The following is a 26,523-nucleotide window of genomic DNA, read 5'->3' as shown; positions in this document are numbered from 1 at the left end:
GACCTCCCACCTCGTGGAGGCTTTGGCTTGTCACCTCCTCCACGTCCCATGGATCCGCCTCGCGAGGTTCAGGTGATCCCCGTCGGGACCAACCACTCGCCGATCCACCACTCCCTGCTCCTCGAATGGTTCAAATAACCGAGGATGCGCTTCAACGCATGATAGCAAAAGCTTCAACTCGCGCTGCCATAGAGGCCGTGACCCAATATATCGCCACGATGGGAGCAAATGCTCCCAACGCGATACCAGCACCTGCTCCACATGTGGAGCCACCTATGGCACCACCGCCATCGACTCCATGGGGGCTTACATATGCCCCCAAAATATTTCGCTCGCCAAGGGTTATCGACTCCCTGGGAGCTTACATCGCCCCCAAAATATTTCGTTCGCCAAGGGTTATCGACTCCCTGGGGGCTTACATCTGCCCCCAAAATATTTCGCTCGCCAAGGGTTATCGACTCCCTGGGGGCTTACATCGCCCCTAAAATATTTCGTTCGCCAAGGGTTATCGACTCCCTGGGGGCTTACATCTGCTCCCAAAATATTTCGTTCGCCAAGGGTTATCGACTCCCTGGGGGTCACATCGCCCCCAAAACATTTCATTCGTCATAGCAGGAGCCAACGCTCCTCCTCGTGAGGCCCCACTGGGTCCTCAACATGATCAATTTCTACTTACTTCTCGAACGGTTCAGATAACCGAAGAAGACCTTCAGCGTATGATCACGGAAGATTCAACTCGTGCTGCCACTGAATCAGTGGCACCATATATCGCCAAGGTGGGGCATCTCACCCAGTGGTTCGTGATCGCCTCATCCTAAATGGGGGGATATCCCATCCTAAAGTTGGGCATCACATCTCAAGGGTGGTACATCCACTTACCTTTCAACCCCAAGGGGTTTCACATCCCATCTCAAGGAACGAGGATAATCTCCCTACTCAAAAAATAGAACATCCTCAAGGGGGTGCACATCCGATCTCAAGGAACGAGGATAATCTCCCTACTCAAAAAATAGAACATCCCCAAGGGGGTGCACATCCCATCTCAAGGAACGAGGATAATCTCCCTACTCAAAAAATAGAACATCCCCAAGGGGGCGCACATCCGATCTCAAGGAACGAGGATAATCTCCCTACTCAAAAAATAGAACATCCCCAAGGGGGTGCACATTCCATCTCAAGGAACGAGGGTAATATCCCTATTCAAAGAATAAAACATCCCCAAGGGGGCGAATATCAACCAAATAAAAAAAAAATAGAAGAAAAAAGAAGAGAATGAAAAAAGAGAAGAAGAAAGAAGAAGAAAAAAGAAAAGAAAAGAGAAGAAGAAAGAAAAAGAAAAAAGAAGACGAAGAAAAAGGAAAAGAAGAAAGAAGAAGAAAAAAGAAGATGAAAAAATAGAAGAAAAAAGAAGAAGATGAAAAAAGAGAAGAAGAAAAAAAAAAAAAAAAAAAAAAAAAAATTGAGGCGCGCGTGCAGTGCACGCGCGTGCTGACTCGCGCTGTCGTCACAAAAAAAAAAAAAAAAAAAAAAAAAAAAAAAAAATGGAGGCGCGCGTGCACAGCACGCGCGCGTGGCTAACACGCGCCGGACGCGCGCGTGCACAGCACGCGCGACAACAAAAAAAAAAAAAAAAAAAAAAAACATGTGGAGGCGCGCGTGCACCGCACGCGCGCGTGGAGTACACGCGCTGTCGCGCGGGCGCGTCAGCAGGAGGAAAAAAAAAAAATACTTGGAGCGCGCGCGAGCACGTGCGCGCGCTTTCCAAGACACCCTTGGACTGCGCGCTCCCATCAAATCGCGCGCAACTTTGCCTACTCTCTACCAAATTGCGCGTAGATTTTGACTCGCTTCTCCAAATCGCACGAGAATTTCAACGCGCTCCACCACATTCCGCGAGCTCTTTAACGCACCTACCAAATTGCGTTCGCTATCAAATGGAAAATAAAAAAAAATAAAAAAAAAATTTCTCCACGCCATGCTAACGATTAACGCAAGACTACAACACCGATCTACTCTCAATACGATCTGGTACCCCTTTCAAGTTGGCTCCCACATCGTCTCGAGAGTGGGGGGCTTGTGAGACAACTTCCAAGAGGAGCCAACTCGCTCAGTACTACCACCCGTTGCGAGATAACTCCCACGAGGAGCCAACTCCCTCGGGTCTATGAAACCATAGCGAGATAACTCCCACGAGGAGACCACTCGCTCCGTCTTATAACCCGTTGTGAGATAACTCCCACGAGGAGCCAACTCCCTCGGGTCTACGAAACCATAGCGAGATAACTCCCACGAGGAGACAACTCGCTCGGTCCTACAACCCCTTACAAGGAAACTCCCACGAAGCGCCAACCCCCTCGGGTCTCAAAACCACGGCGAGAAAACTCCCACGAAGAGACCATTCGCTCCGTCATATAGCCGGTTGTGGGACAACTCCCACGAGGAGCTAACCCCCTCTAGTCTCAAAACTACAGCGAGACAACTCCCACGAGGAGTCCACTCGCTCGGTACTACAACCGGCAGCAAGACAACTCCCACGAGGAGATAACTTGCTCAGTCATATAACCCGTTGCGAGGCAACTCCCACGAGGAGTCAACTCCCTCGGGTCCACGAACCCATAGCGAGATAACTCCTACGAGGAGACCACTCGCTCCATCCTACGACCCGCAGCGAGGAAACTCCCACGAGGAGCCAACTCGCTCGGTTCTACGAACCCACAGCGAGATAACTCCTACGAGGAGACCATTCGCTCCATCCTACGACCCGCAGCGAGGAAACTCCCACGAGGAGCCAACTCGCTCGGTCCTACGAACCCACAGCGAGATAACTCCTACGAGGAGACCACTCGCTCCGTGCTACTAACCCGCAGCGAGATTACTCCCACGAGGAGCCAACTCGCTCGGTACTACAACCTACAGCGAGATAACTCCCATGAGGAGACGACTCGCTCGGTATCCCAACCCGCAGCGGGACAACTCCCACGAGGAGCCAACTCGCTCGATACTACAAATCCGTTGCAAGGCAACTCCCACGTGCAACCACCTCGCTCGATAATAAGAATCGCTGCAAAACAACTCCCACGAGGAGACAACTCGCTCAGAGCAACCTCAATCCACACGCACCTAAATCGCGCATCATCCAATGCTCCTACAACTTCGCTCAAGACAACTCTCTCGAAGAGCCAACTCGCTCGATACTACAACCCGCAGCGAGACAACTCCCACGAGGAGCCAACTCGCTCGACACTACAAATTCGTTGCAAGACAACTCTCACGTGCAACCACCTCGCTCGATAATATTACTCACCGCGAGACAACTCCCATGAGGAGACAACTCGCCCGAAATTCACTATATAATCGCAAGCTCAAGTTAGCACGATTACAACCCTAGAAACACTTAGAGATATTATGAGAATCTATATAGCCTGGCCAGCTTGATTACTCAAATTTATCTACTTGTTTTCGATGGGTCATTCATTAAAACGTGGCCACGGTCCAAACATACTTAAGACCCACGAGGTCTAACAAGGGGCACGACCCCCATATAAAAAAAAAATCTTGAGAGTCTGATCCCCTCCTCAAGTACATCACGCAGAAGGCTATATGTAAACACATACAAGCAACGCGTCAAAACATTGAAAATGTCGAAAAATAACAACTCCCACGAGGAGAATACTAGCTCCGTGCTACTACATTATCGTGAGACAACTTCCACGAAAACGTAACTCGATCAACTCGATTACCCCAGAGACAACTCCCACGAGGAGATTACTTGATCCGTGCTACTACATTATCGCGAGACAACTCCCACGAGGAGATAACTCGATCAACATTATTATCGCGGCAACTTTGTCGCGCTATGCGCCAACGCACATTCACACCCCTCCGACACACGCTCCAACGCGTTTTCGCATACCATCAGGCCATACGCCAACGATCAACTTCTACAATTTTTACTCTCGACACGATCTGAGACCCATCACAACATGGCCCCCACATCGACTCGAGAGTGGGGGGCTTAATGATATGCCTAATTGGGCCAACCCAATGGGCCTACAATTTCTTTACCTACTGGGCTACGAGCCCAATATCGAAGACCAATATCACCGAGGCCCAAACACCTTCAAGTAAGGCTTGGGCCCAACAAAGCAAACCCAACCCAATAAACGATATATAAATAGAGGTTTTACTCATTTTATTAAGGTACGTCCTATTAACTGAGCAATACTACAATACGTATTCTCTGGACTAATTCTATGATCAGCACGTCTGACTTGAGCGTCGGAGGGGTTTCCGCCGGATCAGCCCCCGGCGTAGTTCACGTGTGTTCATTTCGCAGGTACCTCAGGATCATCAAGTTGTCAAGCTACTGATCTGCTTTGCTCTCCCAGTTCATTTTCTACACCACCCTAGGTGAGCTATATTTTAGCATCATCATATATATATATATATATATATATATATATATATATATATATATATATATATATATATATATATATATATATATATATATATATATATATATATATATTTAAAACATAACTGGTGATTTATTTATATATTTTTCATCGAAGTAAAAAATGTATATATAATTTTAATTTTAATTCAATTTTAATGTTCAAAACAACTCAAAATTCCTAATTTCCATAAAATTAATATTTATTAAAAAAAAATAAAAATAGAATAAGAATTGTAGGACATGAATATTATTTTTAAATGTCTAGTTGATAGAAATTAAATGGATTGTTTAGAATAAGGCTTTACATTGTTATTTTTCAGAAGTTAAAATATTGTGATATATTGATTTTTGGGCTAAAATCTCAAAAGAAATTGATGTAGGGGGGTGCATTGTGCCATGAGAAGTATAAATTAAGGGTGGACTTTGCCAGTTTTGAAATGTGAGGGTGCAAAGTGCCTATTAGGGTTAATTATAGGGTGCAAAACGCAATTCACCCACTAAGTACTACTAAAATGAAATTTATTAAAATAAAGGAAGTCCTGTTCTAAAGCAGCGACTTTATTGAAATCAATTGAAATCGCTACTACAGGATGCCCTTTGGATAAAGAAAGGTTCAGCACTAGAACGGCGTCGTTTTCATGACAACAGTTATTAGTATTATTTGTAATAACTAGGGTTCCTTTGTTTACTCAATCGTCCCCGGCAAGAGGTATTTCCGCTGCAGTGGGGTTTCAGTTTTGATATACGACGTCGTGCCGAACACTAAATTTAGGTCGCAATCATGTATGGGCACAGAGGGTAAGCCAATCGAACCTTTTATTCCCTTTTTTTTTTCTTTTTCTTTTTTCGCTATATGTTCAGATCTCTGCTAGATATATTAATTGGGGGGCTTATTTAGATTCCTTTTAACCGGTCTGATTTGTTTGATTCTTGTGTTTCGATTATTAATAGGGTTTATTTCTTCGAAATTCAGTAATATCTTGATGATTGAGTCCCGTAAAAGAAGGATAATTTTGTGAATTGAAGCTTTTCGTTTTGAATTTTGATTGTGCTAATAGATTTTAAGCTGGATGATAGATTGTTAATTTAGAACATCAATTTCAAATTGAAAATGTTAGACACTACATGTTCTAGGGTCGATTAGTTATTTGCTCGTTTTGCCGGAAATGGATAAATTGTGCTTTATTGTTTTGGGGGCTGACGGCCCATAATCTTTACTAGTTGGGTAGAGTTGTTTGTTTCTGATGTGTACAAAACATTTGTTTCTCTCACTCGAACATTGTATATCTGCTCAAGTACAATTTTTGAATAGAAAGCGTTTTGCAAGATTTTCAAATGTTTGGGTAGTTTCAGTAAATGTACTTCAAAATGTGTGTTAAATGAAATAGATGTTTGTTTTTCTACTACAAATGTCTTTTGTGTAAGTTTCTTTTTGTTTGTTTAGTAATGTAAAATTCAAATTGATTTTTTCTACATTAAGATGAAGATTTGATGATATATATTTACGTATAATGATTGGAAGTTGTACATGTATGTCTCTTTTAGCCGGTGTTGTGATCATAATGATATATAGACTTACTGGAGAATATATATATATATATATATATATATATATATATATATATATATATTTATATATCTAGATATAATATTACAAATTGCGTTGCGGATGTTATGAATATGTGTAATTTCTTAAATCCTTCTTGGAATAGAATTTTTCAGTTTCCCACCTCAAACGGCGTTGCCGTTTATTTTATATAAGGTTGTCCACATGTATATATCCGATACACGTTTTACATATCCACATATGTATATATTGGATATATTCATCGTTTTCTATAATTTAGGTGATCTCTCACGCGAGTCGCTTTACGGCTGACATACTTAGTTAATATTGATTTAGATCGATAATTCCTGTTTCTTGGTCTAGTCTGGTACAATATATTATGTTTAGCATTTATTTTCAATCACGACGTTGTAGTTACTTAGGTTCTTAATATAGAAGTAGAAAAAAAAAAACAAGAATATTAGGAGAAAATAAAATGGGTTGGGATTGGCATTAATAGAAGTGGGAATTTTTTTCCTCCCTTGGGTTTGTGAATAATTGAAGGTCGTTGTTTGGGAGCGGGGGGGTTTCGGACGGGTACGAAATCGGCTCAAAGAGACCAAGATTGATGGAATCAAATCCCTACTTCGCAGCAAACCCAAGTTCAAGCAGCAGTTATCAACAACAGTACAACCCCTACAGCAGGAGGTACCACCACGAGCCTTCCACCTTCCCATTGGTCCGCCTAAGGGGTCTCCCCTTCAACTGCACCGACGTAGACATTTTCAAGTTCTTCTCTGGTCTTGACATTGTCGACGTTTTCTTGGCCAACAACAAAGACGGTAAATTCTCCGGAGAAGCGTTTGTTGTATTTGCAGGTCACATGCAAGCCGAACTTGCACTTCAACGAGATCGCCAAAACATGGGAAGAAGATACGTGGAAGTGTTTCGGTGCAAGAAACAAGAGTATTATAATGCTATTGCCTCTGAGGTGAGCGACGGGGCTTACGGTAATTTCGACCATCATAATCATAATCATAATCAACGTGGGTCCCCACCACCTACTACGACTAGTGCTAGAAGAAAGAGGTCTCCGAATAAAGACGAAATGGAATATACGGAGATTTTGAAGCTGAGAGGGCTGCCTTACTCGGTCAGAAAATCGGAGATTGCAAAGTTTTTTGGAGAGTTTGAGGTTGTGGAGAACAAGATACAGATTGGGTGCAGGCACGATGGGAAACCTAGTGGAGAGGCGTTTGTGGAGTTTGCTTCGGCTGAAGAGGCTAAAAAGGCAATGTGTAAGGATAAGATGCTGATTGGATCTAGGTATGTTGAACTCTTTCCTTCAACACCCGATGAAGCTAGATCAGCTGCTTCCAGATCACGCAAGTGAGATCAGATCGTGGCTGTGTGGATTGATTTTCTTTAAAAAAAAATACCGTGTGTGATGTTAGCTGAGAGTCGTCCTTTTTTTTTTTGTAAGGAAAGAAATCTGTATTTCGAAATTTAGTTGTCTCTCTTCCAATTGTAGAAGTGTTTGGTGTTTGAAAATTATAAACTCGGCATTTCGTTGCTTCTTACCGGAGTTATTTTGTCGAGACACAAGTTCCTTTGGTTTCTCTAATGAATGAATTTGTTTAATTGACACAATTGGTGGTTTCTTTTGATATCACAAGATTTGATTATCATATGCAGTGTTCTAAAAATCGGCCGAGGCGGCCGATTAATCGGTCGTCGAGGCGGAGGCGGTCCAAAACCTTTACGATTTTAGTGTAAAGGTTTGAAAAATCGGTTTTTCGCAGGCGGTCCGAGGTGGTCAAACCTTTAAGGCGGGTCAAACTTTGGTGGCAAAAATCGGCAAAAAATCGGTCAAAAATCGGTTTTTTTTTTTTTTTTTTTTTTTAATAAATCAAAATAAAAGTTGGGATTTTAATTAAAAAAATATGAGTTTATGCTTTATTTTGTTTATGTTAATTATTATTGTTAAAGAACTAATGATGTATGCCAAGAATGTATGTAAATTCAAAAAAATTGCCTTTTTATTTATATTTTATAAGGATATTTAATGTATTACGATCTTATTATTATTGAACTTTTATTATATTATTAGAATATATACATGATAGAAATATAATTATGTTTAAATATTTTTTATCTATGTTTTGAGTATTTATAAATAATATCTACAAATATATTATATTAAATTTTAAAAACCGATTTATTTCTGATTTATCACCGATTAATCACCGCCGCACTGATTAATCGTGAGTCCATTCCTGACTGCCTCCGACCCGATTACCGCTTTTTACAACCTCGATTATATGTAATTTTATGATCTGCAATTTATTAATGTAATTTACATGAATACGTAAAGAAATGCATTGAATCTATTACTTATTTAATTAGAAAATAATACAAAGAATCAAATAGAAATGGTGAGTAATAATGGTGTATATTCTATGCATGATCAACTGATATATTTCTGTACTCAGAGAAAAAGTTGCGAATGCCACAAACCATCAACACTAAGTTAATTGGACGGAATGGCCGAAAAAGTCCCCGTTTTAAAGATATTAGCACAAACCTTTCTATGTTGTTTATTAGCACAAACCTTCTTGTGTTGTTTTTTGACGAAGCACATTGCCCTTATTTTGAACTGGCTGTGACTTGTATAAGGTGATTAAACTATCCTGATAAATTTTTCATAATATTTTAAATTAAATATATAAACCGAAAAAAATAAATTGTAAATAGATAAATAGTAATTGACACTTTGCACCCTTGAATACATGAATTTGATACTTAGTATCTTTAAATTGAGAAATAGGACTTTACACCCTTCAATTGCAAACTCCTGGGCACACTGCACCCTCCACTTCCAGGCAAACGTGATGGGCAACCGGTTTAATGGGTTTCGAGAGGGGCAACTTCGTCCTTTTACATGTACCAGTACACATTAAATCGATCAATGAAACACTTGTTGGAAAAAAAAAACAATCGGTAAAACAGAGAATCAAAAAAGCCCTAACATTCTCTTCAACTCCTTCCAAAACAAACTTTACTTCGCCCTAACACGCTAATCTATTAGCTATACTTAAGAATGGCTGGAGAATCTACACAAGAAATCGAGAATGAGATAATATTTGACATACCTTCGATTATCAATCTCCACTCCTTCTTAATACATTTTTTTATCTAAATATTTATTTATCTAAACTATTACGCTGCTATACATAAAAATATTACATTAGCTAAAAAAACCCTATTTCTTACGGCATAAGCTGACAAAAAGATTCTCTATTTTTTTAGTCGGGCCAAAATGAACTATAATACTCAAGTTGTTTTTTTAATTTTTATTTTTATATATATTTCAGAAAGTTGGTGTTTTATAATGGCCATAATGTTGTATTCAACAAGTTGCTTTTATATATATATTTCTCTATAGGGAGGTTTTATATATTTATATATATTTCCATATAGGAATTCTTTTGTTCAACAATATTATTATATTCCTCAACTTGTGCGTACCACTAAGTTACCAAGATCTTTTTTACCATAAAGTTTTTTTACTCAACACTATTATTATATTCCTCTATTTATGTGTACCAGGAAGTTAGCAAGACAGAGAGTTAAACTGCTCTGCATATTTAAATTACCATGCCTAGCATATTTAATTTATTTCATTTATTTTGTGATTTTACAGAGAGTTTGACAAACATTGCGGAAGTTGACAATGAAACTGATGAAAATGAACAAAGCAATGGAGAAGAAACTCATGACAGTGAGTCTATGTTAAGTGATGGCTTTGAAGATAGTAACTTTGAATAGATGACGTCTTGTACGATGAGAATATTGATAAATAGATTGAGTGAGTTGGTATCTACGACGAATCGTTAAAAGAACTTGATAAAGGCAAGTGAATTTATTGAATATCAAGCTACCGAGTAATTTAGGCTTTTAAGTATGAGTCATTCATCTGCAAAAGATAAAAGTTTAAAGTATCAAGTATAAATCTTTTATAACTTGGGTGTATCAATCCCAACCTCCCATGAATGACTATCTCGCACCTTAAGGTAAGCCCTCGGATTAATTTTTTAACTTGGCAACTCATCTATAACAATCTTCCTACCAAAGATCTTTTATACAAAAGACAATGTTTACTTTCCAACACCTACTATTTTTATAAATCTGAGCCATAAATTTGTACTCATCTTTTCACTCAATGTCTTTTCTTCCAACCCCTCTTTCGTCGAATACCTTTTCATAACAGTAATATTGATATTAAACTTCTGCATTTCTTTTTAATCTGAATAAGCATCATGACAATTAAGGATCAAATAACAACTCTTTATTGGATTATATGGAAGGCTAGAAATGAGGCGTTATTCCAAATAAACCAACATGGCTTAATAATATATTGAATGTAGCTAAAGAGGGGCAAGGGAATTCGGAACAACAACAACGACCATACTAGAAGATCATCGCTCTTCGATGGGACCCTCCTCCCAAATCCTGGTACAAATTAAATATAGATGGGACGTCCAAATCTAATCCTGGGCAAGCTGGCATAGGTGGAATCATCCGCGATAATAAGGGCCAATTTGTTGCGGCCTTTACTAGAAACATTGGCATTGCGTCTAATAATAAAACAGAAATATGAGCATTTCCTTATGTGCTCAAACTTGCTTATGAATTTGATCTAAAACGTTTGATTATTGAAAATGACTCTCGTGTTGCTTTCATGTCTTTCTAGGAAAGAAACGATGCATCGAGAATTCCTCACCCTCCACGAGGAATCATGTAGGATATTGATTAAATTTGATGCAGTCTAAGTCCAGTTTGGCTACAGGAAAATTTATGAAGCTACTGATGCTCTAGCAAAAATGGGATCTCTTTTGAAGCAGATAAAAGCTATGTTTTTTGGATAATCCCCATAGTTTTTTTTTATCAATATTTTGGAATGCAATATGTATGGTAACTATTCTCGAAGATGTACAATTCCCTGTACGAAAACTGTTATTTTGAATTAGTAATAAAATGTTGTGTTTTCTATTAAAAAAAATGATGCAAAAGAGTCAGATTTTGAATTTGAGGTAGGGTAGTGTTTCAAAACTGCTACAAATTTCGGGGAGGCTATGAGAAAGTATTTGAACAAGCAGGGAGGCCTATTCGTTCTAGAAGAACTGCAGTGACAAAGTTTAGTTATTTGTGCATGTGAATGGATTATTTATGCCTCTTTTATATCTAAGGTTGACAATACCTTCCAAGTCAAGTCGATCAAGAGAGAGCAAACTTGTTCCAGGGATTCAAGTTCTAAGCATTGCACTACTAAATTTCTTGCAAAAAAGTATCTGCACCACCTTAGAAGTAAGAAATAATGCATATGGAAGATCACACTTTCTTGTCCATTTGGAAGATGTACAATGCAAAGAAACATGCAACAAATCTTAACCAACGCACAAAGTTGGAGCAATATGCTAAGTTTTGGCAATACTGTGAGAAATTTTTAAGAACCAATTCCGACACAACAATAAAAGATTAAGTGCAAGAATATGATGCAGTTTATAAGATATGTCAATTCAAAATAATTTATATTTGTTGTGGGGGTGGGGGTGGGGAATGCAGGATGCAGACCAATTATAGGTCTAGACGGCACACACTTGAAGAATTAAAGAGGTAGAGTTTTGTTATGTGGAGTGGGTATAGATAGAAATAACAATATGTATCATATTGCATATGCTATGATTTTGGAAAAAAAATAGAAAACCTTGGGAGCGGTTTGTGAGTCTTCTCATCGAAGATTTGGAGATGAGAAACAACTATGAATGGACTATCATTTCTGACAAGCAAAAGAGGTTGATCGAAAAAAAGATGATTTGTTACCACATTTTGAGCACATATTTGGTCTAAGACATATGTACAATAATTTCAAGAAAAAACACAAGGGTTTGTAGCTAAAAGATTGTCTTAGAAAGCTGCTTCAACAATTAGAGTTGTGGATTTTAATAAGGAAATGGAAAAATTGAAAGTGTGTGATCAAGCTGCTTATGATTGGGTAAGAGAAAGACCTCCAATGAATTGGGCAAATTCGCACTTTAGTACTTGGCCGAAGTGTGATTTATTGCTCAACAATCTCTGTGAAAAGTTTCAACAAGATTATCCTAAAAGCACGTGATATACTTATAATTACCATGTTGGAGATCATCGTGGTGATTATGATGAGAATAATTAATTCTCAAAGGGATAAAGTGAAAAATCCAATGGATACATTTGTCGTCAGTGCAGATGACCATAGAAAACAACAAAAAGAAAACACATGAGTATATTTTAGAGTGGAATGGTTATGATAAATTTGAAGTAAAGGAATGGGTTGGTGATCAGTGGACAATTAATTTGACATTAAAAAATTGCAGTTGCAAAATGGGACATCTCCGGAATTCCATGTGTCTATGCTACAACTTGTATCTTTTATAGAAGGGATGTTGATGATTATTTTGAGCATTGGTACTAACGATACATTTTTGAAACTATATTCGCACATGCTCAACCCTTTGAAAGAGCAAAAGGAATGGTCTGATTCTACAAAAGTTATGCAATTAACAAAAAAATGCCAACAATATTGAAATGCATATTTTATTTAAAGAGAACATATATTTTATTAAATAAATAATTATGTTTCTTAGATAGAATCGAATCTTCTAGTCTGTTATCCCGAAATCAAGAACATAACGTCCCAAACAAGGGGAGAATTCAGAAAAAACTACTCTTTTAAAAAGGAAGTTTAACTCATTGTAAACTCTCACAAAGTGGCGGAGCCACCCTTTGGCAACAGCAGGGTCTAGCCCCTGTGAAATTTTATAAAACCTACTAAATATAGCCTATTACATATTTAACGTTCATCCAAATAATCTCATTTAGCCCACACACCAAAGCCTAAAAGATTTTTTATTAGAATTAATTTTTCGTGTCTCTTTATTCAAGTTTTCTTCTAGTACGGCGTACATTCTCTCGCAGGAAAAGTGCCCATCAGCCAATATGGGAAAAAAATATAAGGACTTCAAAAATTAAAATTTAATTTGTTTTCCAATTATGATGCAAATATGACTGTAGAAGAACTATGGTTTAATTAATAATTTTTTATTAAGAAAGAATTTAATAGTACTTTATTATTTATTGAGTTGCCTATGGTTTCAATTTTAGGATTCTGAATATTTCTTTTATCAATTTTAATGGAAGTTGTCAGTTGATTTTGAGGAGTTTTGGAGTTGATGAATGCCGATGTTTTTTTTTCTTTCCTTTTTTACATATATTTTTTCTTTATTTGAATAAAATGCTGATAATTTTGCCTATTGTATGGTACTTCATTTTTTTTTTTTTTTTTTTGAGAAGAAAATATAGTATTTTCATTTAACTTGAAAATTCAGAGGATACAATATCCTTAATAAAATCTGGAAGAGCATTAGAGTTACAAGGACCCCAAGCAGATAGTTTAGCAATTTCATGAGCTGCAGAATTCCCTTCCCTCAAAATATGGTAAATATGAAACTCTGCAAAAGTAGTAGCTAGCCGTTTAATGTCGTTGATCAGATTTCCATAGCTTGTGTATGAATCGTCTTCACCACGAATTGCTGCTACAATAACACTTGAATCACCCTCCAATGCAACTCGACGAAAATCATGATCGCGAGCAAACTCCAAGGCTTTCAAAGCCGCCATTGCCTCAGCTGTGACTGGATCAAAATATTGTTTACAACTAATAGAGTACCATCCAACACATCTTCCATCAAAATCTCTGGCCAAACCACCCAAACCACATCCATTATCAATAGAGCACAGAGAAGCATCAAAATTGATTTTCACGACACCCCTAGGAGGTGCCTCCCACCGAATAGTTGATCTTCTACTAGAGTAAAGTGGACGTGGACTAAGAACTACCGAGGACAGGCCACGCATATCCGATGTAAATTTTTTCGCAAACAAAATAATATCCATAGCCGATTTATCCATGTCCTCGAAAAGTTTCTTATTTCTAGCGTTCCAAATTGCCCAACATATAACCACACAATACTCAAATTGTGCACTATCTTGATGTTGTTTCATCCATAAAACCCATTCAATAACCGATTTATCCTTCGGCCAATGGATCAAATACGGTACCCCACTCAATGCCCAAACTTGTCTAGCGAAGGTGCAAAGAGCTAGGCAATGCAACACATCCTCATCGCCTACATTGCATAAATCACATGATCCTGACTCAATGATCTTACGTTTAATAAGATTTAATCGAGTAGGAAGGAGATTTTTACAACATCGCCACAAAAAAATTTTAATTTTACTGGGAAGTTTCAAAGTCCATAGCCATTTCCAAGAACCCGATAAAGTCGACGAAGAGCTTGAAGCTGAGTTCGATCCATCTTTTTCTTTCTCCATCTGAACAGCAATATAATAGGCACTACGAACGGAAAACAATCCGTTTCGATTATAATGCCACATAAGTTTATCCTCGTTGATGGAGCTTCCAAGCGGAATGGACAAAATACAATTAATATCTTCTTCGACAAAGATTTGAGATAGTATATGCGGGTCCCACTGCCCGGTGACACTATCAATTAGGCTACTAACCTTCATATCACTTGGCCACTGACCCCGTGGAGTGAAAGGTTTGAAAGTACTGCCCCTCGGAAGCCATCTATCACCCCAAATCTGCACTTTATCTCCATTCCCGATTCTCCAACGAGTGCCTTTTTTCAGCAAGTCTATAGCACCACAAATACTCCTCCACGTGTACGACGGATTTGACCCAAGAGATGAATCAAGAATATTAGATAATGGATAATACCTCGCCTTATAGATTCGACCCAACAAGCTGTGAGGAGAAACCATTAGACGCCACACTTGTTTAGCGAGTAGGGCTGTGTTGAAAGCATTTAAATCTCGGAACCCCAGGCCCCCGAAATCCTTGCTGGAACACATATCTTGCCATTTAGCCCAATGAATTCCTTTGCCCTTTGTATTCTCCCACCAAAACTTAGCCATATGTTTTTCCATCTCTTCAATAAAATATCGAGGTAGACGAAAGCAGCTCATAGCATAAGTTGGAATTGCCTGAATCACCGCCTTAATAAGGATTTCTTTACCGCCTCTTGAGAGCCATTTTTCTTTCCACCCTCGAAGTCGTCGACAGACCCTATCACGAAGATTTGCAAAAGCTTCTCGTTTTGATTTACCCAAAGTAGAGGGAAGCCCCAAGTATCTGTCGTGATTGTCGACCACCTCCATAGGAAGTTCAGAACAGATTAAATTAATGTTTTCTTCAGTAGTCGTTTTGCTAAACACGATACTGGACTTCTGATAATTCACCATCTGCCCCGAAGCTTCTTCATAGACTCGTAAAATTTTCTTTACACATGCTTATCGTGTCGTCGGCAAAAAGCAAATGTGATATCGACGGAGCTTCCTTGCATACTGCCAAGCCTGCTATATTGCCACAACGCTCTTCTTGTTTAATCAAGGCACTCAGAGCCTCCGCACAAAATAGAAATAGGTAAGGAGATAAAGGATCGCCTTGACGTAAACCCCTCTCCGGCGCAAGAAAACCAAAAGAGCGCCCATTAAGAACAAAAGAGTATGTAACTGTTGACACACATAGCATCACGAGATCAATAAAATTGCTGTGAAAGCCCAACCTGGACATCACCCCACGCAAAAACGACCATTCAATACGGTCATAAGCTTTACTCATATCCAATTTAATGGCCATATGCTCCGCCGTACTCCGCTTCATGTAGTGGACAACTTCGTAAGCAATGAGAATATTGTCCGAGATCAACCTTGAAGGGACAAAAGCAGATTGAGAATCCGAAATAATGGAATTCATGTGCGGTTTAAGGCGGTTCACAATCGCTTTGGAAGCAATTTTATACACCACGTTACTAAGGCTGATCGGTCTAAACTGAGTCATATTTCTTGGATTATCACATTTTGGAATAAGTACAATATGGGTGTAATTACCAGCTCTAGGAAGCTCTCTACGATTGAGAAGTGCTAATACCCATTTTGATACATCACTGCCCACCACACTCCAAAATCGTTGGAAGAAGACCACGGGAAATCCATCGGGACCTGGGGATTTTAGGGGTTGCATACCATCGAGCGCTTTTTTAACCTCATCCACTGTATACTCCTCAAGTAAAATTCGATTTAACGTGTCGCTAACCCTGGGCTCTATTGCATCCAGAACCTCCTCCATTACAGATGTTGGTTGATCTTTGGATGTAAATATGTCACTAAAATAATCGGACACAATTTTTTCAATATCTGCTTCTCTCTCGCACCACACACCTTCTGAGTTACATAAACCCGCAATGGTATTCTTTCTTCTTCTAGACGATGCTTTGGCGTGGAAGAACTTTGTGTTTTTGTTATAAATAAAAAGAAGCAATAGCTTAAAGTTTTAACTTCAATTTTTTTTAATGGTAAGCGGTGTTTGAATTTGGTTTGTTAGCATAATAAATACAGTGTCCATTACTTTGTATGGTTAAAGAGTTACGTGGAGGCATTTCAAGAGAAAATCACCCTCTTAATGTGAATGAATTCGGAAAAAATAATAAGGGGCGGTGCTCCCTGACCCCTTAAATTCTAAGTCCATCTTGATTCTAATTCCGAGCTCCACCGCTCTCGCACCAGAACATATTTAGTGAATCGTGATCTAAAACTAACGTGTTTCATTCTTTTGGTTGAGGAAAATAGAGTAGCATTTAAATTTTGAAAAAAAAAGAAAATTCTGTTGTGATTGTGAATGAATTTAGTGATTAGAACTTTTACAATATTCTTGGTCAAATAAAAGAAAACTTTGTTTTTGCGTCTACACTCCACATGAAGAAATCTAGTAGCTTCCCTTTACTTTGGTTCCTTCGATGCTACACCCGGTGAATGGGTCTTCTGCTGCCACGTGTTCTTTTTTTATTTTTCTAAAACCCCTAAAGGTAAACCCTAGCGGGGAATCTATTATAAAATATAAAAAAAGAGACACGTGGCAGCAGAAGACCCACCCAATGTTTTTCACCGGGTGTAGCATCGAACAAATCCCTTTATAACGTAGGCCCACCACTCTTGTCTCTATTATTACAGTTAAAAGAAAGAATAAGTGGCGCGTAAATGAAAGAAGAAAAGTTAAAAAATCATACCATTCATAAATTAAGCAAAAATAAGAAATAAACAAATGAAACACACACCACAAACACACAGAAACTCCATACACATTTCCTAGTAATTATGATATACATTCCAAAAGTCCAACGGACCCAGCCTTCTCCGTCACCTTCCTCTCTCTCTCTCTCTCTCTCTCTCTAAATATAGATATATATATTTGTGTATGTATATAGATATTATATTTCCCTGTTTCACTTTCAGCAGGGAATTACAGGAATCAAAATTATGCTATATTTATATTCTGTAGAGCATCAAAGGGGAATAATTTAGTTGAAGAAGGTTTATTGTCGATGGGGAATTGCTTCGGATCTGAATTACCTGCTCCTGACCCAAACCCTAGTTCAACTAATCCTAGTAACTTAACCAGAGCCTCAACAGCAGGTTCTTCTTTATTTTTTTTAATTGCTAATTACTTTTTCTGGGCTGCTCAAATTTTCCCGGGTTTTCTTGTTTGTGTGCAATAATTATCATTTTATTTCTATATAATTGAAATTAGGGACATCGCGTAGCTACAGCAATGGGGATGGGGTTTCAGGGGCAAGCCAATTCTCAGCAGCTTTAAGTGATGACACGTGTCAGGGTGTGGGTGGAGATATATTGGCGATTTCGAATTTGAAAATATACAGCTACTCGGATTTGAGGAGTGCAACGGGGGGTTTCAAATCGAATACGGTATTGGGGGTGGGTGGTTTTGGGACTGTGTATAAGGGATGGGTGGACGAGAAGACTCTCGCGCCTTGTAAACCCGGTACCGGAATCTTGGTTGCTATCAAGAAGCTCAACCATGAGAGTATTCAGGGTTTTGCGGAGTGGCAGGTTTTTTATTTTAACTCTCTTTTTTCCTTTTTCGTTTATTAGCCTTGGTTAACTACATTATTTCACTTTATTTGAATGTATGGCATCCACCCGTAAATATTATGTTATCTGCCTTATCTTGCCTTTTAGATAGTTTTTTTTTTTGTTGGGGTCCAATAAAATAATTGAGTTTTCATTAGATTATTTAACCAAACGAGACCTTATTTGATTGCGTAATATTATCTGATTGCTCGTTTTCTGTTGGATGCTTCTTGACAGAAGATACTATCCCTAATTTTGTTAAAATATTGGGATTGTTGATTTTACGTTTTCTGCGACAAAGCAAATTTAGTTCAAGAGTTGCTCAATCTTGTGATATATGTTGAGTTGCTCCTATTGATCCAGTATCAACTAAATTCTTAACTTTGAAGCTCGTTTCGCGTCTCCTTTAGTTTGTAATGATTAAATTAAGGCCTCGTTTGGTTGCCATGATAAGATTAGCTAAGATAAGATTAAATGATCTAATGGAACCCAATATTATTATTAGACCTTAAAAAACATGCCTAGAAAGCAAGATATGCCATGATAACATAATATTTGTGAGTCGACCCAACAAGTTCTTGTGGATACCAAACATTAAATAAAGTCCCAATTATTTAGTTAATCATGACTATTCTCCCCAACCAAACGAGGCATAAGAAGATAACAATCTTATGCAGTATTTTTACTTGTCTACTAATATTTGTGAAACTATGGTTGATTTAAATGGATATCATTTTCATCGATCATCTCTTAATCAACTTTATTAAAAAAAAAAAGAAAATGCTAGTGCTAAGTTTTTTGACAAAACCTAGTCTGATCAATTGTTGTTTCTACAAAATATATATATATATATATATATATATATATATATATATATATATATATATATATATATATATATATATATATATATATATATATATATATGGTATGCGGGTGTCGGTATGTTTTTAATAGATAATCTCGTTCTATGCGACTTTACGTAACTGTAGTTGATTAGGAACATTGTTATAAATTGACTTCACTGAACGTTAACTGTAATAGGTCATAGTGGTGGTCACGTTTGTATTTAATTATCTCAATTGATTTGATTTTGGTGATGATGAACGGGAATATATGTGCAGTCAGAAGTAAACTTCTTAGGAAGGCTGTCGCATCCAAACTTGGTAAAACTGTTGGGGTACTGTTGGGAAGAGAAAGAGCTTTTACTCGTTTACGAGTTTATGCAAAAGGGAAGCCTCGAAAACCATCTCTTTAGAAGTAAGACCTTTAACTTTTTAGTTTGTTTGGGATAATAAAAAAGAAAAAAATAAAACCCGGAAAATTAATTAGAATTAAAACTGGGTTACACCTCGGATATGCAGGAATTGGTGCTGTTGAACCGTTGTCGTGGGATTTACGTCTCAAAATATCTATAGGGGCAGCAAGAGGCTTGGCTTTTCTGCACACTTCAGAAAAGCAAATTATTTACCGAGACTTTAAGGCTTCCAATATTCTTCTTGATGGGGTAATATTTTTTTTCTATCTTTAAAATAAAATTGATCGCAACTTCTTATAACTCGAGAAAATTTGTTCACTTAATTTTTTCTTATTTTGTTGGATTTGTAGAGTTACAATGCAAAAATATCGGATTTCGGCTTAGCGAAATTGGGGCCTTCAGGTGGGGATTCTCACGTAACAACTCGAGTTATGGGGACTTACGGTTACGCTGCGCCCGAGTACATTGCTACAGGTGACCGACTCTCTGTTTTGACTATCTACTGGTATAACTTAGTTTTAACAGTTATTTAAATTGGAATATTATTAATCCATATCTGAATATTGATTCTGTTTAGATTCTCTCCCGAATAACGTAGTAAATGAATCTAAAAAGATTCCTTTTCGTGTTGTGTGTATTGTTTATATAACAACAGGGCACTTATATGTGAAGAGTGATGTGTATGGGTTTGGTGTGGTGCTGCTTGAGATGCTGACGGGGTTGAGAGCACTTGATACGACACGGCCAAGCAATCGGCATAATTTGGTTGAATGGGTAAAACCATTTCTCTCACAAAAACGGAGATTGAAAACAATTATGGATGCTCGAATACAAGGTCAATATTCAACAAAGGCATCACTAGCGGCTGCTCAGCTTAGTCTTAGATGCTTGGAAAACGAGCAAAAGAAACGGCCTTCTATGAAAGAAGTTGTCGAAGTGTTGGAACAAATTGCTGCTTTTGAAAAACCTAAACAGTTAGCCACTAAATCAGCACCTTCTTCTGCTTCGTCGTCTCGTCACCGCTCTCAATTATCACCTAGATCTCATCCTCACCAAAAGTAATTGACCACCCTTATTTTGGCAAGCTGAAGGTGTGTGCTTTTTTTTTTTTTTAATCATTATTTAATACAATTAATATTATTTGAACATATGGTCAATTCTTTCGTGAGGAATTCTTTTGAGGTAGCTACTGAAGGTGTCTGTCTATCTTTGACATTGATTTAATGTGTTGTAATTTGTAAAATATATAATGAGGATGTATTCAGTGATTTGTTAGTCAGCATTTTCAGTATTTTTTATTTATATGGGTGTGCACGGTTCAGTTCGACTCGGTTATTGCCTAAAATCGAACTATAAAACAAATATATCAGTTTTCGAAAACCTAAAAATAGAAAAATAGAACAGCAACAACTACCAAAAACAATAAACATATAATGCGATAAATTTCCCTAGCTACTGTATATGTATGCATCAAACTCGATATCTCAATTTGCTCATGGCGATGGCCTTATTTTTGGCTCATTCATAAACCTCTTCCAGAACCAATGGCTCCTCCAGACCTGCGTCATCTCCTCGATCGGAATATTCTTTGTCTCGGGCATGAAGAAATAGCAGAACAATGTCATCACTGCTACGAAGAAAGCAAAGAAGATGAATAGACCGTACTTCATTGAGCAGAGCATTGTGAGGAAGCACTGCCCTACTATGAATGTGAAGGCCATGTTAACGGCCACCGTGACGCTCTGTGCTGCCGACCGGACCTCCAGAGGGAATATCTCGCTCGGGTACAGCCACCCCAACGGTCCCCACGACCACGCGAACCCCATTACGTACACGCATATGCACACGACCACAACCGCCGCGAACCAAAAGGGTATATCCGTCACGTTTCCTGACACCCCGAATCTCCACCCGATTAGCCCCGCTATGAGTGACTGGAAAATGAACATTTGCACGCCGCCTTCGAGGAAGAGGCTCCTCCTCCCCCACCGATCGGAACCGTAGATTGACACCCCGGTGGCAAACATGTTGACAACTCCGGTGATCACTGACGAGATAAGTGAGGCGTCCGACCCGAAACCGAGGCTCTGGAAGAGCACTGGAGCGTAGAACATGATGACGTTGATTCCGGTGAACTGCTGGAAGAAAGGGATGAGAATGGACATGGCAAGTTGGGGTCTGTAGCACTTTGTTCCAAAAAGATTCCTCCACGGACTCTCCACGAGGTCCGCTTCGTTCTTGGCAGCCAGCATGTCGTTGAATTCGGCGTCCACGTTATCAACGCCACGTATGCGCTTCAGAAGGGCTTTGGCTTCAATCTCCCTCCCTCTTTGGACCATGGAGTTGGGTGTGTCGGAGAGGAAGAAGGAAGCGATGAGAATTATCACGGCGGGGACACCGGCAAGGCCCAAGCTCAGGCGCCACCCCCAGCCGCCGCTTATCTTGGCCGTCCCGAAGTTGATCAAATTGGCGCAAAGTATCCCAATTGTGATCATCAACTGGAAACAAATGTTGAACCTTCCACGGTAGTTGTACGGAGACATCTCGGAAAGATACAAAGGCACCGACTGCACGTCAATTCAAGAAATTAATTGGGTTGAGTAAATTAAATATCATGCATAACCATATTTAAAAACAAAGAAAAAAAAATACAAAAATAAATAAAATACCTGGTTAGCAAAGCCAATGCCGATCCCAAGTAGAATACGGCCCAAGATGAGCATGGATAGGTGGACAGCACCGGCGTTGAGGGCGGCGCCGAACAAGAAGATAAAACCGGCCATCATCATGGATATACGACGGCCGAATTTCTTGGTGACCTCCCCCGCGGCTAAGGAGGCGAAGAGGGCAGCCAAGTACAGGGAGGATGTGAACAATTGGAGTGTGGGGCTGTTAAACTTGCAGTACTGGTTGGTCGACGTGATCGATTGTTGCCTCTCGTAAACGTCAGGGAAGAATTTTTCCAAGAAAGGCGCCATAGAAGTCACCCCACCTATTCAAGAATGTCAAAATAATTCATAAGAAGAATTTCATAAAGATAGATAGATAGTAATTCATAAGTACGAGGTATATATATATACGTACCAGATATACCAAGATCGTAGCCAAAAATCAAACCACCGGCGGCTCCGGCCAATACAGTTAGGAGAACATAGGGTGTCAGTTTGCCGGGGTACGAAGGTGGAGGACTTCCTCCGTCAAAGGAAACACCACCCATGGATACTAATTAAAACTAGATCAAGAGAGAGAGAGAAGAGTTATATGATCGAGAGCTAGAGAGAAATCAAGTCAAATTAATTAAGCAATCAGAATTAATAACTGGGAAGTATGTACAGCTGTATATATAGGAAGAGAAATCGAGTAGTTGTAATTGGTTTAGGATAGGAGATATATACATATATTATTATGTTATTCTATTACAAATCCATTAATAATACTCTTTATGGATTTAGGATAGGAGTCTTGAGCTGTTTGAAGTTTGAACAACCAAACCATGCATAAACACAAAAGTTATATATTTCTTGTGCGGTAGAGTTGCATAGCAGCCATGATTCTATTTTTATACTAATGAATTATTCAAATTTTTTTTTTAAAATATTTTAATTACTAATCTTAATTTAAATAAATCATTATGAATTAATTAAACCATATTACTAATTCATATTTTAGTTCTTGTTAAAATATGTTTACGTTTTTCAAAATTATACTAATAGGCGCGGGCTCGTAAAACCGCCTATTCTAGCAAAACACACCATCGTCCGTTCACCCAACGGTTATTGATTTGAATGAATTAAATTGGTGGATCTCCTCCAGTAATATTACTGTCTTGCCTTGCAGGCCAAGACAATATTATTAATGAAAATAATATTTTTTTTAGAAGAAAATAAAGGTTTAAAAAAAAGTCAATGTTGGAGAACGGCGGTCAACAACGGCTGAGTCGCCGGGAAAAAAATTAAGAAAAAAAAAATTATTTTCAAAATAAAAAATCAAAAAAAATTTACCGCCGAAGTCTGACGGTGTCCATTCGTGGCGGTCAAAATTAGGGTCAAAATTGGTTGATTGGTAAAATTGGGTGTAAATCATGAAATTAAAGTTGAATTAGGGTTTCTAATAGTTGTGGGTAATTTTGGTATATATAAAAGAGTTTTCCTTATTTGCAAATAAGTTTGAATGAGATGAATTTATTTGCAAGACAAAAACGTTGGATGTCCCTTTTTTAATTAAATGATCTTCTTCTCATCGCCATATTTGTCATTTACCCTTTAAATAAATCATTATGAATTTAACTAGAATACTAATTCATATTTTAGTTCTTGTAAATTATGTTTACGGTTTTTTAAATTAGGGTAAATGACAAATAGACCCATAACACATGTACTTAATCAAAAAAGGACTTCTAGTGTTTTTGTCTTACAAAAACACCCACTACTTACAAGTTTATTAAAATTCAAGGCAAGGGTATTTTTTTCGGACATAACCCTGTTGTAAACTGAAAATTAAAAAGCCCTACGCTCGTTTTTCATGTTTTTTGCACGATTCTTCTCTCTTCTCTCGAGAATTCCTCTATATACTTGTGCATCTGGGAACTAAGCTACGTCTACCTGTTTTACATCGGATCTCGCCGTTTTATCCGGCCGTCCTCTCCTGCTTTCACTATCAATCATATTATGGATGGTATTTTAGTCAAAAGACATGGGTAGGGGTTTATTTGCAAGACTGTTTTTTGTCTGGACCTATGTGCATTTAAGTCTCTTGTCATGGGCCTCTTTGTAATTCGCCCAAAAATCTAATAATATATAGGAGATAAAAATCTAAAATAATATTTAGGAGATACAAATCTGATAAAAATCTAAAATAATAAAAATAATTACAAATATGGCATTAGGGTTTTTTAAGTTGCCATAACCTTTCTTTCTTTTATATAGACTAGCATTTTTCCCCGTGCGATTCACGAAATATTATTTAAATAGTGAAAAAAAATCAATTTAATACATAATAAGAAAATATAGTACACTACTATAGTAAAATTTAATAATGTAGTATTATTCATATTTTATATAACATTACTTTTTTTAAATCTTACATATTAAGATTTGTAATCCAAATAAATAGACTAAAATTTAACAAAACGAATTTCCAACTTGATCTCTTAAGATTTGAGATATGTTGATGAAAAACCGGAGATTAATAATTGTTGAAAATTATAGTTAAAAAATTAGTACAGAAAAATATTAAAAATAAATAATTACATAAGTAGCAATAATGTAGGATTCTTCGCGGGTTAGTTTTAATTTCGATAATTGTTAAAAGTTATAGTTAGAAATTAATAGAGAAAAAATATTAAAAATAAATAATTACCAAAATACCATTGGGTTTTTTTGGGTTGCCCAGCGTTTAAGGAGATTATTAATTGTTGAAATTATAGTTAAAGGATTAGTACAGAAAAATATTAAAATAAATAATTATATAAGTAGCAATAAGGTAGGATTCTTCGCGGGGTTAGTTTTAATTTTGATAATTATTAAAAATTATAGTTAGAAATTAATAGAGAAAAAATATTAAAAATAAATAATTACAGAAATATCATTGGATTTTTTAGGGTTGCCCAGCATTTCTTTCTTTTATATATAAGATATGCAAAAATCGAACCACTATATGAACTATGAACAAAAAAAAAATTGTGTAGAAGGAGCCGTCGGATATTTAGGAGATAAAATCTAAAATAATATTTAGGAGATAAAATACAGATAAAAATTTAGGGTAAATGGCAAATATGAGCATGATAAGGACACTTTAATTAAAAAAAGGACATCCAACTTTTTTAACTTCCAAATAATTGCAGATCATTCAAACTTAATTTGCAAATAAGCAAAACCCTTTTATATATATATATACCAAAATTACCCTCAATTCATCAAAACCTTAATTCAACTCCAATTACATGTTTTACACTCCAATTTAGCCGAATTTCACCAATTAACCAATTTTGACCCTTATTCTGATTTTGACCAGCCATCGTCGGAGACCAGAGGCCAACCGCCGTTGGCTTTTTTTTTTATTTTGAAAACTTGTTTTTTTTTCTGAAATTTTTTTGGCAGGTCAACCGCCTGTAACCGGCGTTGACTTTTGTTTTTTTAGTTTTTTGTTAATTTTTTCTGAAATCTTTATTTTTTCTGATTTTTTCTTTTGGCGTCGTCGACCGCCGTCGTCTTTTTTTTTATTTAATTTCTTTTTACAATTTTGTTTTTCTTAAAAAAATTATTTTAATTAATATTACTGTCTTGACTGCTAAATTACTGTCTCCAACAGTAATTTAACTGTTGATCACAATAATTTAACGGTCTGAGACAGTAATATTACTGTCTCAGGCATTGACGTTTTTTTTCTTTTGAAATTTTATTGTTTCCTTAAAAAAATTATTTTAATTAATATTACTGTTTTGACTTTTAAGTTACTGACTCCAACAGTAATTTAACTCTCGGCGACAGTAATTTAACTCTCATAGATAGTAATTTTACTGTATTAATTAATTTAATCCTCTTGAGCTGCAATTTTGGCGTCTTCGACCATAGTATTACTATCTCCGTCCGTAATATTACTGTCTCATGCAATAATATTACTCTTTGGGACAGTAATATTAGTAATATTACTGTTTTGGTATTCAATATTACTATTTCAGACAATAATTTTGTTATTAACACAATAATTTAGAGAGAAAAAAAAATTAAGGTCGGAGACCGGCGGTTGACCGGACGGAAAAAATTTCAGAAAAAAAGAGTTTTTAAAAAATAATAAAGTTAACATCGGAGAACCGCCAGGTCAACGCGGGAATCTGGCTGGAAAAAAAAATTCATAATTTTTTTTTTTCAAAAAAATATTAAAATGAGGGTTAATGTGATATGTTTGTTCAAATCCAGGGTCAATGTGTAATATTGAGAAGTTAGAGTGTAATGTATGAAATTGATAAAAATAGGTATGATGAGTTTATTTGTAAGATTATTTTTTGTGTACCTATGTGCATTTAGTTCGTCTCATGTTGAATCAACGGCTCCTTCGACCCTACACCCGGTGATAAACAGCAGGTGGGTCTTCTGCTGCCACATGTACTTTTGTTTTTTTTTTTTGTTTTTGTTTTTTTTTTTTTTTTTTTTTTTAAAACCTCTAAAGGTAAACCCTAACTGGAAATATATTAAAGAATAAAAAAAAGACACG

General features: G+C 37.3%; 3 protein-coding genes across 3 annotated transcripts; 2 read left to right on the top strand and 1 right to left on the bottom strand.

The window, feature by feature from the left end:
- Positions 1 to 5,013: 5,013 nt before the first annotated feature.
- LOC105949944 (RNA-binding (RRM/RBD/RNP motifs) family protein) lies at positions 5,014 to 7,655 on the top strand. The gene is made up of 2 exons (XM_012973251.2): positions 5,014 to 5,257; positions 6,570 to 7,655. The coding sequence occupies exons 1-2, from the start codon at positions 5,241 to 5,243 to the stop codon at positions 7,396 to 7,398; spliced, it is 846 nt and encodes a 281-aa protein (XP_012828705.2). The 5' UTR covers positions 5,014 to 5,240; the 3' UTR covers positions 7,399 to 7,655.
- A 9,548-nt stretch (positions 7,656 to 17,203) lies between these two features.
- LOC105949979 (putative serine/threonine-protein kinase PIX13) lies at positions 17,204 to 20,613 on the top strand. The gene is made up of 6 exons (XM_012973299.2): positions 17,204 to 17,597; positions 17,713 to 18,032; positions 19,178 to 19,313; positions 19,418 to 19,560; positions 19,662 to 19,785; positions 19,967 to 20,613. The coding sequence occupies exons 1-6, from the start codon at positions 17,507 to 17,509 to the stop codon at positions 20,371 to 20,373; spliced, it is 1,221 nt and encodes a 406-aa protein (XP_012828753.2). The 5' UTR covers positions 17,204 to 17,506; the 3' UTR covers positions 20,374 to 20,613.
- LOC105949953 (sugar transport protein 1) lies at positions 20,411 to 22,634 on the bottom strand. Its single transcript, XM_012973261.2, has 3 exons — positions 22,396 to 22,634; positions 21,981 to 22,303; positions 20,411 to 21,878 (listed from the first exon to the last, which is right to left on the bottom strand). Exons 1-3 carry the CDS (start codon positions 22,526 to 22,528, stop codon positions 20,805 to 20,807), a joined length of 1,530 nt encoding a protein of 509 aa, XP_012828715.2. The 5' UTR covers positions 22,529 to 22,634; the 3' UTR covers positions 20,411 to 20,804.
- Positions 22,635 to 26,523: the final 3,889 nt, after the last annotated feature.

The sequence above is a fragment of the Erythranthe guttata genome, chromosome 12 (genome assembly GCF_056151865.1).
Source record: "Erythranthe guttata isolate IM_541 chromosome 12, IM_541, whole genome shotgun sequence".
Lineage (NCBI taxonomy): Eukaryota > Viridiplantae > Streptophyta > Magnoliopsida > Lamiales > Phrymaceae > Erythranthe > Erythranthe guttata.
The sequence above is the reverse complement of the archived record's forward strand: the minus strand, read 5'-3'. Positions and strand labels throughout refer to the sequence as shown.

What these genes read in the sequence shown, in the direction of transcription:
- LOC105949979 (XM_012973299.2), top strand. Translation starts at nt 17,507, where the DNA reads ATGGGGAATTGCTTCGGATCTGAATTACCTGCTCCTGACCCAAACCCT. An exon ending in AACCAGAGCCTCAACAGCAG is followed by an intron (nt 17,598 to 17,712) that starts GTTCTTCTTTAT and finishes AATTGAAATTAG; the next exon opens with GGACATCGCGTAGCTACAGC. An exon ending in AGGGTTTTGCGGAGTGGCAG is followed by an intron (nt 18,033 to 19,177) that starts GTTTTTTATTTT and finishes ATATATGTGCAG; the next exon opens with TCAGAAGTAAACTTCTTAGG.
- LOC105949953 (XM_012973261.2), bottom strand. Translation starts at nt 22,528, where the DNA reads ATGGGTGGTGTTTCCTTTGACGGAGGAAGTCCTCCACCTTCGTACCCC. An exon ending in CTACGATCTTGGTATATCTG is followed by an intron (nt 22,304 to 22,395) that starts GTACGTATATAT and finishes ATTCTTGAATAG; the next exon opens with GTGGGGTGACTTCTATGGCG. An exon ending in GCATTGGCTTTGCTAACCAG is followed by an intron (nt 21,879 to 21,980) that starts GTATTTTATTTA and finishes ATTGACGTGCAG; the next exon opens with TCGGTGCCTTTGTATCTTTC.